This window comes from Cyanistes caeruleus, chromosome 1 (genome assembly GCF_971803275.1).
Source record: "Cyanistes caeruleus chromosome 1, bCyaCae1.hap1.1, whole genome shotgun sequence".
In the NCBI taxonomy this organism is placed as follows: Eukaryota; Metazoa; Chordata; class Aves; order Passeriformes; family Paridae; genus Cyanistes; species Cyanistes caeruleus.
This window is the reverse complement of record NC_141701.1, coordinates 134,100,482-134,117,678: the sequence shown is the minus strand read 5'-3', so window position 1 is coordinate 134,117,678 and position 17,197 is coordinate 134,100,482. Positions and strand designations below refer to the sequence as shown.

General features: G+C 37.6%; 1 protein-coding gene across 4 annotated transcripts in view; it reads left to right on the top strand.

Annotated features, from left to right (window-relative positions):
• The window catches only part of NEBL (nebulette), a 247,478-nt gene that overhangs the window by 102,558 nt on the left and 127,723 nt on the right, over positions 1-17,197 (top strand). For 3 of the 4 annotated variants that reach the window (XM_086860323.1, XM_086860318.1, XM_086860331.1), the window contains exon 4: positions 8,567-8,674. In XM_086860323.1, the coding sequence (XP_086716449.1) occupies positions 8,567-8,674 (108 nt within the window). Of the gene's footprint in view, positions 1-8,566; positions 11,107-14,847; positions 14,960-17,197 lie in introns of all 4 variants that reach the window. The other variant, XM_086860312.1, reaches the window with a different exon arrangement.

The following is a 17,197-nucleotide window of genomic DNA, read 5'->3' as shown; positions in this document are numbered from 1 at the left end:
TGAAGAACAAAATAGAGAATTTAGTCTTGAAAAAATGGGGTTTACAGTCAAATTCTGCCTGGAGTTTAACTAAGACTAATCTCTGGGTCCCAAGCAGTATGTATTAACTAGAAACTGATTATATGGACTTTCATATTTTTTTCCTCTCCGGCTTTTGAAAAGGAAGCTCCTTCTAAAGCCCTATGCTACCTTCATGGTGCCTTCAATAACTTCAGCTTTATCTGTATTAATGAGTGGAAGAAAGCTAACTTGGAAGGCAGACAAAATGTTAAGGATTTCAGAATTTGCTCTCAGTTAAGAGGAAGAGATAGGCAGTCCCTCTTCTCTGGCCTTGATTGTACAGGGACAGAGGAACTGACTGCATGAGACTTCCATAACCAATATGGCCAAGGGAGCACAAGTCATGTGCAATGTGCACGCATTTTACAACCAGGGTTGCACTGCAGGCTCCCATTTGATACATCAGTTTTCAAGAAATGAGCCATAAGTTGCACAACAAGCAGTTGTAAGGAGGTTCTGTGAGAGCACCTAAAGTCAAATGATCTGTTATGACCTGTTAACTCTGTGGAATAAGAGATGGTGTGTCTTTACCATGGAAATAAACAAGAGGGGCTGTAGCTGAATGAGACAAGAGGATGTTTACTGATGTGAGTGGTATGTAAGGTGCCAGCTACATGGTGTCTGAGTGACAGAGAGACGCCAAGCTTGCTAAACTGTTACCAGGGGCCAGAGGGTATAATTGCACTGTGTCCTGTTATTTTCTGTGACTCCTGTGTGCCTGCACATCTGCATTGCTCAAATCTAGATTTTTCAGTTCCTTTTCCTCTGTACTTTGTTCTGGGCTGCATTCTGATGGCTCTCAGTTGGACTCATTTCAGCTTCTTTCTTCTGCTACAGCAGCGAACATTCCCTGATTTTTTTGGCTGTTTGTTAAAGTTTTACAGGTTCTTTTTTTTTTCACGTGTCATGTGCTAGTTTATGTTGCCCAATAGTGTTTGTTTTGGTTACCTTTTCTAGCATATGACTACAACTTGTGCCCTTGGTCTGTATTACAATTTTCTGAGGTCAGTCTTCGTTACATCTCTTCTGTAGTTAATTTTCTTTACATGCCATGCTGTTTCTTTTAGTTCAGTTTTTGGCTTGATTTTTTGTGTGAGTATTCTGTACTTGGATGAATATGACCATCGTGTTGTTTGGAATATTTATTAAGTAGGTTTTGTGAGATTTTATTTGGCAGGGCTTTTCAGGGAAGGGGCTGTTTGCTGCTTCATTTTTAATCCCCCAGAATAGCTGTAGCTGCCTGTCTTTTGTGTGGATGTGCATTTGTGTGTTAATATCTTTCTGGTACCCGGTGGCCAGATGCCTCTGAGCTCTGCTAGTACTGTGAGCCAACTCTGTGCTGCATGACCGTGGTTTGCATGGCGCTGAGCCTGAGCTAACACATCCTGCCTCTCAGCAGGACTTGCTAGCTCAGTCTTGGTGCCTTAGACAACCAGCAGCTACACATTTTCTGTCTGCTGTGGAGTGTAGGCATATAGCAGCTCACATACTCATGATTTACTGCGTACTTCCTTTAGAGTACACAGCTCATGAGTTTATAGCTGTCCTGGTGGTTGCCTGGCCATTCTCTTTCCCAATGATGAAAACAGCAAGACAGAGGCTATATGTTTAGTTCAGACCCTGGAGATAAAAGCAATATTCCAGGATTTAACAAATCTATACATGAGACATTGAAATGTGTTTCCTTCCCACCCCCCTGCTATGTTGGATAATTATCATTCTGTTTGGAGGAGTTTGCTGTCAGTGGTTTCATTTTGAGAGTATTAAAATTTGTGGTAATTTATCAGGCTACATTTGGATTTTATATATATATATATAATATTATTTTTCTGCCTGGAGATGAGATGTGATAAAGTCAAATCTCTTTCTGTTGTGGTATAGTAAGAAATGCTTCACCTCCCCAGACTTCTGTTCCTTGGAGATAAAGTAGTTCAAACACATCATCTACCAAGTGATTGGGTGTGGCCAGAAGATCTGATGCTCCGTCATGCAGGTTGCAGCCGTGTATCTCCTCAGCTGCCGTGCTGCAAAGAATTTGTTTACTGCTTCTAAAATGTGGATGCAAAGTTTGTTGCACAAGTTAAAGGGATGATAATCACTGGTGGACATGGGGGGAAATCAGCTTGTTTTGAGACTGGCCCATTGTTTGTGTCATCTTCTCTGTGTGTGCAGCCTTTGGAAAACATTAGTATTACATTTCAATAGAGAAGGGTAAAATCTCACTGGCTTCCACTTTGCCCCATAGCAAAACAAGGTGCAAGGCACTTTAGAGCATACTTAGTTGTATAAAAATAATTTCTTGGACAGAAGCACCTATATAGTTTTAGAGGAAGTGATTTTTGATGGAGTGGAGCCTAGTCTACTTGCTTGGATGTAAGCCTGTTGAAACAGTATCAGATTGCACTCTCTTCTGTCATCATTTTACTTGGATCTCAGCTACTGTTCACATGCTGTTGTCATATATCCAAATGGAGGACTCCCATCTTTTTCTCATTCTGAAATTTTTGATCTCTCACTGCCTCCAATTTCCTGTCCCTGCACATCCTGGGGTATGGAACGCTTTTGCCCATGCGTTTTCTCTGAGCCACTTTCATCATCCTCGGTATAAAGAGACCGCATTGTAGAGACATTCTCTCCAGAGCTACTATTTATATATTTTAATTTGCCCCCATCCAACATTTTTACTGTTCTGACGTGGATTCCAAGATTTTTGTTATTTAGCAGTAGTTCCCTGCTAAAACTGCTGAGATCTTCAGGAAATTACTTTGCAGAGATTTGCAGATGGTTGGAGACTTGCTGAGGCTGTACTTCACAGGGTGGCACAGACTTGCCCAATGTTTGAATGAGGTATGTATAAAGACAGAATATTTCATGATAGAGATGGCACTTGAAATTTTTACTCCATATAACTGCAAGGGCTTTTTATTGTGTTCAAGTATTGATACTTTCAGTTTCACATTTTCTTTGAATGAGCAACTTCCTTCTCTCAGGAAGTTTCAACTATTATGATGAATGCTTCAGTTATGAATTGTGAAAATGGCTTTTTTTCTCTTTAATAAAATGGAAAAAAAAATCTAAAATATGACTTTGTGCGTTCTGAAGACCATTTGAAAAAATTGCAAACTTCAGTCTTTGAGAATTTTTATTTTTCTTTTGTGGTGAATTCTGTAACCTTACAGTCCCCTGTTACAGCAAAACTCGTTTGTCTGTGGCCTTTTAGGAGTCCATGGCTCCTTGAATTCCCTAAGGAATGCCCAACCTAGAGCTTCCAGTTCATATAAAAAATTTCAGAACAAATATTTGGTCTACTCTATATGCCATTCTCAATTCCTGTATTCCTGTTTAGATTTACTGTGGATAGTAGTTCTTATTGAGTGACAATGGAGAGACCATGTTTCACTGCCATTAGGAGAAGAAATGCTTCAGCTCATTGGGTACCACTGTTGGCTACAGTGGGACTTAAATGGGACTTAAATGTGCCTCTAATATGAGCAGAAAATTAATGAGATGTAGAGCTGTGGGCAGTATTAGAAGACAAACGACACAACAAAAAATGAAGCCTGGCTTTTTCAGATAGCACACTGTCTGGGATCCTCCCTAAGAAGGATTAGTCAACTAAAAACAGTCTTAATGAATTTAGTCTAGAATTGTTCTTTACATTTGATTTACCTGTAAACATTTTTTTAGTCATATTCATAAAAACCTAATTTACTGAGTAAATTTTGTCTCTGTCTTGCCATTAATTTTGTAAGAAGTAAGATAAATTGAAGCAAAATCACCAGTCTATGTGGTTTATGGAAGAAGCAGAGCCAAACAATGGCATCTTTGCCAAGATGTGCCTCTAGGACCTGTACTGTGGGAGAGGATTTCTTGCCAGTCTGTAAAAACCAGTGTATTAGCAGATGGTGACCTTTGGGAAGTAGTTGTATGTGCTGGGCACAGAAGGAGCAGATGGCTCTGGGCAAGCCTCAAACACAGCATACCGAAACAAATCCATAAATATTCAGGGTGTGGTAAAGACTATAGGTTTATGAAGGTTCCTCTCAGGGCAAATGTGGGTGTGAGGGGTCTCATCCTCTCATTCTACATGCTTAGTCCTTCCTTGCTGGACGTGAGACATGATGATGTCACAATCTGTGGAGCTATGCAGTGTATCAGATCAGGAAGGAGACTGAATTTCACAACTGCCCAGTCTGTGTGGGAAAGTGAAGAAGGGAATCTACAGGAAACTAGCTTTAATATTGCCATAGCTCTTGGGGAATTAATATTTACTCTGTAGTGGCTGAGTATCTTTTTGAGGTGGAGATGGAATTAATAGTGTTTCTGAGGTCAGCATTATTCACAGCTCTCCAGTGATGAGAAGAGCATGATAATCCACCATGTTGAATTCTTTCTCTGATATTTTTTCTTTGATGTTTTTGCACTCTTACAGTGTTTGTTCAACTGATATGTGCTTTTGGTATTGTGAATGATGCTGAACTATGGGTAGGTGCCAAAATCCCCAAGAGTACAATCAATCTTTTATGCTCCATTTATATTTTCAGAGTATTTTTCCCAGGAAAAAATTAATCTTGTTATCCTAATAGGTGGTTTTTCTGTCAAGTGCCAAGTGTACCTGCAAAAAAATATGAGCAGCATTTTCTCCAGCATAATATTTTCTGTAGAGTGTAAGATGGACTCCCTGTCCTTTGGAGTAAGATGGACGCTCTGGTCATGCTTCATGTCCCACTTCATGCTGATTTCAGGAGTGGATTTACACATTCCTCTCTATGGGTCTCTCAAAGATCTCTTGCTAATGTCACAAATCTGAGAAGTTTGATTTTTGGAAGATCTGTTGGATCACTTAGTCCTTTCACTGTGGGTCTGTGCAGAATTACTTCTCATGAAGTATTTTCACTGAAAACTTTTTAATTTATGGTGATTTATTACAGTTTAATTTCTAATGTTTATGCCACACATTGTCTTTCAGAAGATCAATTTTTCAGGGCAGACACCACTGAGGGTGCTCTGCATCTGTGAGACTGCATTTTGGATCCATTGAGAAACATTATGATCCACAGGCTGGGATTTTGGTTAGGAGTTACTAAAAATCATCTTTGTAGGAAATGACTGCATTTATGATTCAGCCATTAGGGATTACACACTTCCATTTCAAAACTAAATTTTGAGGGTTTCAGTCTGTGATGGGTTGACCTTGGCTGGCTGCCAGGTGCCCACCAAGCTGCTCTCTCACTCTCTCTCCTAAGTGGGACAGAAGGAGAAAATACAAAAAAAACTCCAGCCCCTTATGAGTCAAGGTTTTTGGGATAAATGCAGAGACTGCCCACAGAAACAAAGCAAAATAAAGACTAATTCTCTACTTGGCATCAGCAGGCAATATCCAGCCACTTTTTGGAAGTAGGGCTTTGGTACACAGTGGTTGCTTCAGAGGGCTGCCTTAGTCACTCGTGTCCCCTCTCCCCTTTTCCTTCTGTTGAGCATGGTGATTTAAGATGTGATGTATCCCTTTGGTCAGTTTGGGTCTGTCCTGGCTGTGTCACCTCCTGACCCTCACTCACCCCCAGCCTACAGAGGTGATGTTGGGGATGATGCTGTGCAAGCACAGCTCAGCAATAGCCAAAACAGCGGTGTGTTATCAGCACTGTTCTGGGTACAAATACAAAGCACAGCACTATAATGGCTGTTATGGAGAAAGTTAACTCCACCCCAGACTGCCCTGGGTGTACAGTTAAATAATTTGTTCTAGTGATGTTTACAGCTCTTATACAGAATATTCTTTTCAGTTCTAAATGACTGATGACATCTTTATTATTTAACATTTTCTGGAAACTGAGGTCTTTTTTCTTTAGAATGTACACTAACTAGAGTTTTAGTGGGCCACATTTCACAGAGCTTTGTTCTCCGTGAAACATTACATTACTTTGTGATTTTTATAACTCAAACTTACATTTTGAAGTTAGGTAGCAAAATCCAATAATGCATATATTAACTCTGCTAATATTTTAAATAATTTACTTTTTTAATGGTTTCAAAGTAGCTGCTCTGGGAACTGCAGTTAACCTTATTCCTGCAAAGTGATTTATTAATAGACAGTAGGAGCCCTTTTTATCTGACTGAGGGATTAAAAATATTAAGTTAAAACTATCTAGTTCCCTCCCTCTCCTCTTCTGTTCCTTTGTAAGATGAATAAGGGTCATTTGAAGTTAATGGCTAGTACATTTGGAACTAATAACAGGAAATGCTCTTTCTAACAATAGGTAATCTCTTTTAGGCAGGGCTGAACTCATTTCTAAGATGCGTTCATTTGGTCATAATTCTGGTAAACTTCAAGCAGTAAGGATGAACATTTCCATGTCCACTGCCTGCTTCAGGACAAATTTGAAATTTTTGTGCAAAATACTCAGCAGTTTATAAGGCTGAGACTATCCCCTTACTTGGAATTATTGACAGGTTATTTGTTTGTTTTGAGCAGTTGAGTTCAGCTGAGCTGTTGAACAGCTCAGTTGTCTTAGCATTTAGGGCTAAGGAGTTGAAGCTTGCTGAGATGAAAGAGGCTTTTATGCTAGTCATGTGTCCTTAGCCATGGAAGTCTGTCCAATGTGGATAAAGTTTAGTATGACTTCAAATATAGAAAGTTCAGAGATACTCCTAAGACCTCTTTCTTGGCACCAGACAGTCCTGGAGTAGCATGTCCACCCAGTATGTTTAAGGAAGCCTGAGAGTCAGTCAGTGTGAAAGTGGAGAGCCATTTGATAGAAGGGAGATAATTGGCAATGAATATTGGAGTGCCTTGGGTAAAGGGATTTAACAAGAAGCTGTGAAGAGATGGGCTAGACTAGTTTAGAAACTCAATATGAGACAAAGTGATACCTGAAATATGGTGATCAAATGGAAGTTGTAGAGGGCTTGAACCTGGGGGGGATGAACAGAAAGGCATGGGCCAATCAACCTGTGGTTTGCTCAAAAGCCCGAGTGGAAGGGTCTGTTTCATTTGTCCTAGGGTGGCATGAAAATATTATACTTTTGTTAAATCTACAGCCAGCTCCAAATCTGGAACACAGGAGAAATGGTAGTTTGTTAATGTCATTTACTGCTGTGTCTCGAGGAATTGTTTGATGGGCTTATATGTGAACTATATTAAAGAAAAAGCAAAAGCTATTAGCATACTGATTGAGGTTTAGGATGGGGAGGACAAACTGTATTCTATAGCCTTGTCAAACTCAACTTCTTGATTTAGAGGTATTTCTTTTCTGTGAATCACCATTGTAACATTAAGTGCTTGCTTGTGGAATAAGCCTAAGCCAACCTTGAATTTGGTGCATGGTTGTTTTCTGGTTATCAGCTGTCTGAAGGAGAATCCTGCTCTGTCTGTGCTGCTGCTCTCCCAGGTGTTGCAGAATCTGGATGTGTGTAGTGAGTAAAGCAGGGGGTATAGGAAGTAAAAGGAAGTTGTTATGGGTGAGGTATCTGAATCCATCCGTGGAGACATGGGTCCTGACTCTGTCATTGATGCAGAGTTTTGTATGTTGCTCAATAGTGGCTTAAGATTTTGAAGATTTCATCTTGTTTCTTTATGTTGAAATTGGGTACCCCAAGACTGATTTGCAGAAGTACTGGGTATTTGTAGGGGTGACCCAAGCCTATAATTTGAACATATTCAGCTGTTAGGAATTGGAGAGTGAACACCCTGAGACCCCTGTATGCTTTTGGAAATTAAGCTTATTTTACCTCAGTTTGCAGGTTGTCCTAGTAGTATGAATATTGCCATTCCCAGGGTGCATTATGCAGACTGATTAATGGCTGTGATGAGAGCTATATAAAAGCTTCTGAGGAAATAATATTCCTACCTTGATGGTAGGATTTGAGTAATCTGGTCTGAAAAAAGGACACAACCACATATGAAACCATCTCTGCTGTGTACACAGTAAAGCAGGGGCCTTGTCAAGAATAATATATGAATACCCGATTAAAGACAATATCCAAATGCATATGTGCAAGAGGGACATATTAAGCTTGTACAGGCAGCCATTCCATACCTTTCAAAGGTTTGACTTCATGACATTCTAAATACTCTTTTCATGCAGTATTTTTTTAATGTGTAATTTATGTTTCAGCCAGGAAAGAGACTGGTAGAATAATCATGAATAGAAGATGAAATGTGAAGCTGTGTATTAGAAGACCTCCAGAATTAGTTATAGGTATTTTTCTTTGTGTAAGAGTAGGTGCTATAGTTCTGTGGTAACTGGTTTGAAAATGATATTTCCACAGTTGCAGTATTCATAGAGGTGAGCCCATGGCACCCCTGGAGGAGGCAGTTGCTTGGGCACTGGGAAATTTTGCCCAGTTGCTGCCTATCTCTGTTAGTGGATAAAGGCAGGCTTCTCCTTTAAAGGCTGAAAGCTTTTCACAAGTGCTTTATTTACACTAAAAAAAAATTGCTAAATTGCTAGGGGCACATTGTGGAAAATGAAAACAACCCTGTTCTTCTGTATTTTCTATTCTGTAGGTAAAATACAAAAGAGACTTTGAAGAAAGCAAAGGAAGAGGGTTCAGTATTGTGACCGATACGCCCGAGTTACAAAGACTGAAAAGGACTCAGGAACAAATCAGTAATGTATGTGACTGCAACCTAAAGTGATTGTAGATGGAGAAATAGTGTGTCTAAGAAAAGGTGTGTTTGTTGGTGTTTTTGAAGTCTGTGCGAGTGAAAAATCTGAGTTTGGTGATTGATTTGTGTATGCCAGATTTTGAAATGGGTGTAAATGTGTGCCACGGACTTGTACAGCACATTGGCAACGTGTGTTCACCTCTCCAGCTTTCTGCTAGTATGCTCAAAGCATTTTCTTCATTAAAATGATTTGACACTTTTTGCTCTTTTAATAGATTTGTCATCAAGTAAGAGTACTTTTTGGAACTTTTTATTTGCTTTTTATTTATATAAAGTATATGGATTATGTAAGTTTTTGTCCCTTATTTTAGCAGGGGCTGTCAAAATTAGCATAACAAGCAAGATAGAATTTTCTAGAAGCAGATAAAATTTTGATGCTGAGTTTTAAAAGAAAAGACATGCAAGACAATGCTCTATAAGATGACAAAGAAATACCAAATAGCAAAACCTAACGTATTTCATTAGCTTACAGGAATGGGATTTTTAAAAATGGGATTTTCCTGAGTTACGTTTTTGCTAAGAAAGTTATTTATTTGTACTGCACTCTCTTGTAGCATGTTTAACTCACTGCATGATGGAATATTGAGTGATACGTAGTGCAAGTTCTGATATGTATAAAATAGGTAAGAACTAGTGTGAACTAGAAAAGATGCAGAATCAATACTATTCACTTGTCTTGGCTTCCCTTCTGATCATTCTTCTGCTGCAAGAACTTGTTCCTATGGAGAATTTTGTGAAGATGTTTTTGAATCATTCTCTGTATTAAAATAACAGCAAGGTATCAGAGACACCCAGTGTAAGTATGATCAGAAGAAAATAATGGGGTTTATTTACTTGAATGAAAAAACCCTTTTTTTCAGGTTGGGATATTGTTGAAGAAAAAAGTCACTGAAAAATACTAGTTTTTCACAGTAATGGAGGTTTAACGTTCTTGCCAAAGCATTCACAAGTTAAGATTTTGATGTCCAGAGCTGGTCTTTGAGATGAAAGACTTGGGCTCATTTCCTGGAGCCTTGGCCAATGGAGACGACAGTTAATTTAAGAGCCGTGCAACTGCTCCTGTATGTAGACAAGATGAGAACAAAAGCTCATCTCTTATGTTCATACTGAAATTACTGGCTTGTAAGAGAGAAAAATGTATTCTTCAGAGTGGCAAAAAGCATGGCCATTAAGACTTCCATTTGGGATCTGGGAAACTTCAGCGACTCCCTGGTTTTAATCAGCTGCATTTTTTCATTCAGACCAGGAACTTAAATTAGGTCCTCTCACGACCTACATAGCTTCCTCAAGCAAGAGTGATTCCTTTGTGTGGGGTAGCTCTGGAACGCATCAAGAAGATGAAACGAGCAATGCTCTGGTGAATACTTAATCCCTTGCACGGGTCTGCTCTCGGAGGAGAGATTGAGAGGAGTGCCCTGCAGCAGGACTGTGGTGCTCCGTTTGGGATATTGGCCTGCCAAGAAATTTATTCAGACCTCCCAGGCTCGGTACCCTCAACAACAGACTACAGAATAGTATGACACAGCTCACTTCCATGCTCTTATCTCTCTCTCTTGTTCAAAGCACATTGGGTTTCTGTTGTGAGAAAAGGAGATGATAAAAACAAGCAAGTAATTTTGTGACATGGGAAAGAGCTTTCTTCCCATCTCTACTTTTGGGTGGATCAAGGGAGTTTCTGTCCTAGTGGAAGATCTTGTTCCATGATTTATGATACTATCTGGTTCCTGAACCAAAGATACTTACCTGGCTTTTCAGATCCAGAAATAGCCTTATAAAATGGGAAAAGTGATTTTATTTCAGGTTTTTCCCCTTGGTCATTGCATGTATGACTACTTTTCATTTCTAACCACCCAATTCTTAACAATATAGATTTGATCTATCTAGTCTTGACAATAGATACTTGTTTTCTTTGTGTATGCAGCTGACAGAGATTCCAAGTCAGGGACCCTATTAGAAATAATTAGTCTTGAAGGGTAAAATGGAATTTTAAAATGTGTATGATAAAAGAAGTTGCATTTCATTTCTGTTTACACTGAAATAATTAATTTATAGCATTATATCCTAGAAAGATAATTCTGCATGGGCCACAACTTCAATTTAATTAAAAATGTCCTGTACTATTGAAATGCCTTGCTACACAGAGTAGTTTCTATATTTGTCAGATAAGCAGTACACATCATGGACTAAGGATCTAATTAAGGTTTCAAGACACTGAAAGGTAAGCACTTACAATAATTCTAAAATAATTTTAATTTTCATATACAGAAAAATGGAAGAATACTAATATATCTATTTAATTTTCAGTTTAGTTTTGATTTCACCTTGAAACTTCTCAAAGAGCCCATTTGAATCAAAATTGTAACTACTTCATTGAAGGGGTAAGTGAGAACAGTTAATTGTGTAGATATACTTGATGGAAATAAATAGCAAAATAAATTTTATAGTAATAAATGTTTAGTAGCATAAATATTTTTAAAATACTGTCTTTTTTGTCCTGATACGAAGTTTGGTAGCATATGGATATTAGCACAGCACTCGTGACTTTTTAAAGAACCTCTTCTGCTATGAATATAAATCTCGTGAGGAAAAAAATTGGGGATGGGGGGGTGGGGGTGGAAGGAGAGTGGGTAGATAAAGGGGTTGAATTTTGGTTGTTATTTTGCCACCAGCAATCCATCCTCTGAAGATTTAGACCAAACTTGTGGTCTTTACTTTATGGCTTTCTTAATTTTTATTTTTATTTTTATTTTTATTTTTATTTTTATTTTTATTTTTATTTTTATTTTTATTTTTATTTTTATTTTTATTTTTATTTTTATTTTTATTTTTATTTTTATTTTTTTATTTTTATTTTTTTTATTTTTACTTTTATTTATTTTTATGTGTATGTATGTATGTATGTTATGGCTCTTACGGAGGTATCAGGACCAGAATGCAGGTTCTTAGACAAGAATAAAATTTAATCTCATGATTTTTTTGCATTAAGAACCTAATTCTGCAGATACACAACATATATTGACATTGAATATGTGGTGTTGTGTGAATACACAAAAAAATATGTGTTGTTCACACAGAACAGAGAACTGTGTACATTTTTTCAAAGTAACTTGTAGTGGTTTTTTGTCCATTTTAAACTTTGAGAAGGTTTTCAGAATGAATGCAAATATTCTGGAAATTAAAAAAAAACCAAACAGCCCCACGTCTTTTTATAGGTGATTTTACAGTTAAAGCTAGTTGCAAACTGGTTTTGCAAAAAAAAGGTTAAAGTGGCAAAAGGAACAGAATAAATAAAGATGATGGCAAAAACTATTGGTCCATCATGACACAGGGCTAAATGAGGGAGTAGAAACTCAATCTAGTAATATTTTTGCTGGGGAAATGGAACACTTTCAGCAGTCTGCAGCAATGAGCTGCAGCTTACTGCCACTGCACTTTTATGTCTAGATATATGACTTGAAGCGTGTTTTATCCTATGTGAAATAAGTTCCTCTTTCTTAAATATGTTTCTGGTAAATGTCTACAAAGTATAAAAGAAAACAAGTGTCCATACAAATTGATGGAGTGAGAAGCTTTCATTAAGATAAAGGCCAGTGCTTGGATAGAAGAGGTTGCTGACTTGGTTGTATGGCTGGAAGGATGCATGGAAGCTTTCACAGTGCTTGTGCTCACTGCATTAAGAGCCCATGTAAAAGCATTCCTCACTTTTGCCTTAAAGCTGTTAGGAACTTGAATCACATAAGAGCAAGAAGCACCACACGTTTGTGCCTTTCTCTTGGAGACACAACACAATGAAGTAATGCAGTTCATCTATTTGCACATGACTCATTTTCCAGTAGGTTTGGGTTGCATCTGAAGTGCAAATGGTACCTTAATGCAAAGAACAAAAATAAGAAAACAGATTAAATCTGCTTTAAAAAACACTTTTCCAAGGTATCCTATTTTGATTAAGAACTTAGGAAGGACAGTAGAGTTAATGAAGGGAAGGTCACTCAATTATCAATCACCTCTCTATGAGATAAGGGAGTGACTTCCCGAGTATCAGGAGCTGAACTCCTCACTGAAGTTAGTGAAGCTTTTATTGGATGGAGAGAGTGCATGAAGATCTTAGAGCATTCTTGAAAGTGTTGCATGTGGGTTCTAATGAGAAAATCTGTGTATTAATTTTCTTTAAATGTCTTTAATGAAATATGGTAAATGGTGTGGGGCCTTTAATTATCAAAGGTTGCATTATATCTCCAGTTAAATTTATACAGCTTCAGGGGATGCAGAGAAGGACAGGAGTTCCCCCATAATTTGAATCAACTGAACACCTGCTGCCTGGACAAAGACACAAATGATAAGGAATTGGGCACTACCTCAGATGTGATAAAAATACATCTTCAGTAGCAACTAAAGGAAGACACAAACCACATTGCTACTGTAGTTGTGCACATCTGCACATCTCAAATTAGAAACTGTCCCTAACAGACACTGCTCCTTATTTGGAAGCTATTGGCAGAGTTGTTCAGTCTGTTTACTTGCTCAAACATAAAATGATCTCTTAAATTGCCAAAACAGATTGTAGAGAAAATTGGCAGGAGAAGATGTTAACAACGTGGCCCAGAGCTCCACTTGTAGGATTCACAGCACAAAGCCTGCAGATATTTGTCTCTAAGGGCTTTTTTCCCTCCATTGAATTCAAATGAAGAAGAATAGGGAACAAGAAAAATTAACAGCAGCATCAATTTCTGCATTTCACAAAACCAAACCTGGCACATTGATGAAGAGACTGGGTAAGTGTTTTACATCACATGCAAAAAGAGCTTATGCTGTTCTAGGCAGCGCTGGGGTTTTACTGCTTCTGAAGTAAAATATTAATATTTTATTAATATTAATATAAAATTAATACTTTATTCCTAAGCCCTTCTATTCCTAAACATGACTTTTATCTTGCTGTTGTTTCATTGGGAAAATAAGATTTATGTATGACAATTGTGTTGACTAACATGGATGGAATAGCCCTTGTTGAGCAGTGCCCTAGTGCTGTGTGTCCGTGGCAGGTGTGGTCAGCCAGGTGCACCCTGGTACAGATCTCCTTCTGCTGCCCTTGGTACCTCTGACAGCTTAACGCCAACTGTGACTCCAAGAGGTATTCATTACTTGGTATGCTGTAGGCTTAATTCCACAAAGCTGCACGTCAACTATCTGCATCTAACTCCTGTGATTAAGCATCTGTCAGTTGAGTTCAACAGCATTTTTTCTGTCTGGAAACAAGAAGGTTGAATGTGTCCTTCCTATTGCTAACATGAGTGTATCTCTGCAAGAAGGTGGAGCTCCTGCTGTGCTCCTGTGCAGTGAACATCCATGCACAGAGTCACATTCAGCCTTGTTTCTGTGGATTGATCTTCTAGGCTTGTTTTGTGTACATACATAGAAATGGAAATTCTGAGAAGCCTCAGGTCCTTTGACTTTCTAAGAGTTCTGTGTTGAAGTTTGGCTTCTGATTTTCAGAAATCATTCTGCCTTTAAATGTGAAGTCCTAATAAGTGCTTTAGAAATGACTTAGCAAAATAATTACATTAATTTTCAATGACCATGAGTAGTGTTTGCAGATTTTTACATAGGTTTTATATTTTGTAAGCTTTCAGAAATTTTTTAAATGACCAAACACATCCTTAAGAAATGATTAATCTAAGAAAACGTAAGTGATATTTTAGTTAGAACTCATGCTAAATGAGAAAATAGAAAGCTTTGAGAATTCATTTGAAACCTCAAGGTGTATTCTACTTAAAAATGAAAAATCTTTCTTCACTGATCATTTTCAAAATACGCAAAATTAGAGACACTGTTAAATTAGTTTCTATGTATATGAATCCTTTACCTACACTTTCAGGAAAAATTCTGAAGATATTTAATGGCATGCTGCTTCACCACTCCTTTTTGCTGTGATCCCTGTATAGGACAATAGTCACGAAGTATTCAGCTGTCCAATATTTTCTTTCATTTACGGTTTTTTACTAGATCTTTTGATACTCCACAAACCATAAAATGTTGTAAAAGCAACCTGTAACTTCTTTGTGGAGGTTTCATCAAAGCTTCTTTCTCACTTCTTTAACTGCATTCATTTACATTGTTTTCAGAGTTGTCCAAGAAATAAGGAGGTACTGGAATCCTCCAGTACCGAGGATATGAATATGTGGTCCTTATTTAAATAAATGAAGAGCTAAAGCAGACATTATTCATGCTAATACAGTAAGTAGCACCTAGAGTAAACCATTATCTTCTGTGTAGCCTTCTATTAGAAGTAGAGGGAGGCACAGCATTTGCTAGGAAATTTTACAGTTGTTTGTTGGGGAGGAAAAGATTACTTGGAATCCAGAGGAGTATGTTCGTGATTCATCTGGGATGCCACCGACTTCTATTCCCATAACTTTTTCAGATTCTCTTTTCTGGTCTCTCTTTCTCAGTGCTTATGATTTACATAACAATAATTCCCAACATGTGGGAAGAAACAGTATTTTTAGACTCCAGAATGCTGACTTGAAGGATACTTTTTGGAATGTCAGATAGTCATTACAGTAATTCTGTGTGAAACTGTCAGTAGAGGTGGAACTGAATAATTTAGATGACTTAAACTGTGGTTAAATTTCTGCTGAGCAGGTGAATGTTCAGTTTTCAGCAATGTATAAACTGTATTCCATAGTAAAACAGATGTCCCTAATGAGGTGAAATTCCTTACCTGCTAAAGGTCTACTTCTTGGTCCTGAGCAGGAGAAGTGTTAGAGTCTATCAGTGATGTTGTTGTAAAGCTGCTGCTTTTGTAACACAGGTGGAAAGGAGCATAACTCTTCTCTAGAAACAGCAGAAGCATTTTGACTTTGAGAAGCTGGAAAAAAAAAACCCTGCCCAAGGCATAACTGCATTTGGAAAAATCATTAGCATTAGAAATAAGGATTTATAATGGTATTAGTGGGCTGTTTATTATATGTCATACTGCCCACAATAGCATTCCATGTGCAAATTCAGATAGGCCTTTGGGTAAGTCCACTGAAACACTATCTGCAAATCTATACTGAGGTTCTGGGAAGCTACTGATGTGTGAAGGAAACACATGAACAAATTGTGTAAAATGGAAGTTCCTTTCTGTTTCACACAAGTCTATTTGGACTTGAATGGCATGTCACCTTGGGACAATTTCTGCCTGGGGAAAAAAGTTCCCTTTCAGCAGCCCCACTGTGAGGATGGTAGGCAACCTCAAATGAAGCTTCTCAAATGTGAATCCTCAGAGATGCAGGGGGAAATATTTTAGGTTAAGTAGATCTCTGATAGTCAAAGCAAGCAGATGTGACGCCTACATATCTGCTTCTTAAATGATCTTATTCCATCTGTCTTTATTCTATAGGGTTGCTTAAAAAAAATCTTTTTTCTCTCTTTTTTAAGCAAGTATAATTTGATACTTATTATTGTGGTTTATTATGTTTTTCTAGTGTTTCAGCAGTGTATTTTGTAAGTTTACAGAGGAAATTATTGTAACTATTGCCTTTTTGTTTGTATTAGAGCCTTCATATGAAATCAGTTGATTGCAGAAATATGTAGCCTCAAAGTTTCAAAAAGTTTTCCCTGAAGTTCCACAGGGAGTAGGATAGTCTTTCTGATTCTAATTTAAATAAATAAATTTGACACGATGACTGTAACCTTGCTCACTGTATTGACAAAATAAAATGAGTTGTGTGGTGGAAATAAAGCAAGCAGTCCAGAAAAATCCCCAAAGGCATGGATTTACTGCATATGTAAGTGGGTCAACTCATGCATGAGAAATGAATGCTAACTGTAAATTGGCTGCAAAACTCTAGATTTTAAGTAGAATTGAATCAAGTGATAACCTAAATATTTTGATAGGCATGTCCTATCATGCTCCTCTTTTGAAAACAGCAAGAAAGCTCAGCGTTGCAGATAAATAATTAAATCATGTATTTGTGTAACCTAGAACAGTGTCATTGCACTCCAGAATCAAAGACATTTCATTCATTTATGTTGCCAGCACTGGTAAATTTTTAAGTTGAACCTGTATTTGGTTAAACCTATATTTTCATTAATGGGTTGCTTTATGTGATATACACTTCAGTATATACAATTTAATAAGTCTGCTCTATTCCTTGATAAGCAAAATATTCAATCAAGCCTGGAAAAATACTTCTTGGGCTTTTCTTGGGTAAAACAATAATAAAATAGAATCATCTAATTAGAAGATACAAAAGAAAAAGATAGAAATTTCTGTCTTACTGGTTTAATTTTCTATTTATGGTAACATGCATATTTCAAGGCAAGGCTTCTATGAAAGGCAACAGTAATTAAAAAAAAACCTACTACATAATCTTCAAATATGTAACATAACATTTCATGAACTTCATTTTTAATCCACACTAATTGCTAGCTTGTCGACAGATGTATGTGTTACAGATACATATTGACCTAAAGGTTTACTTCTGT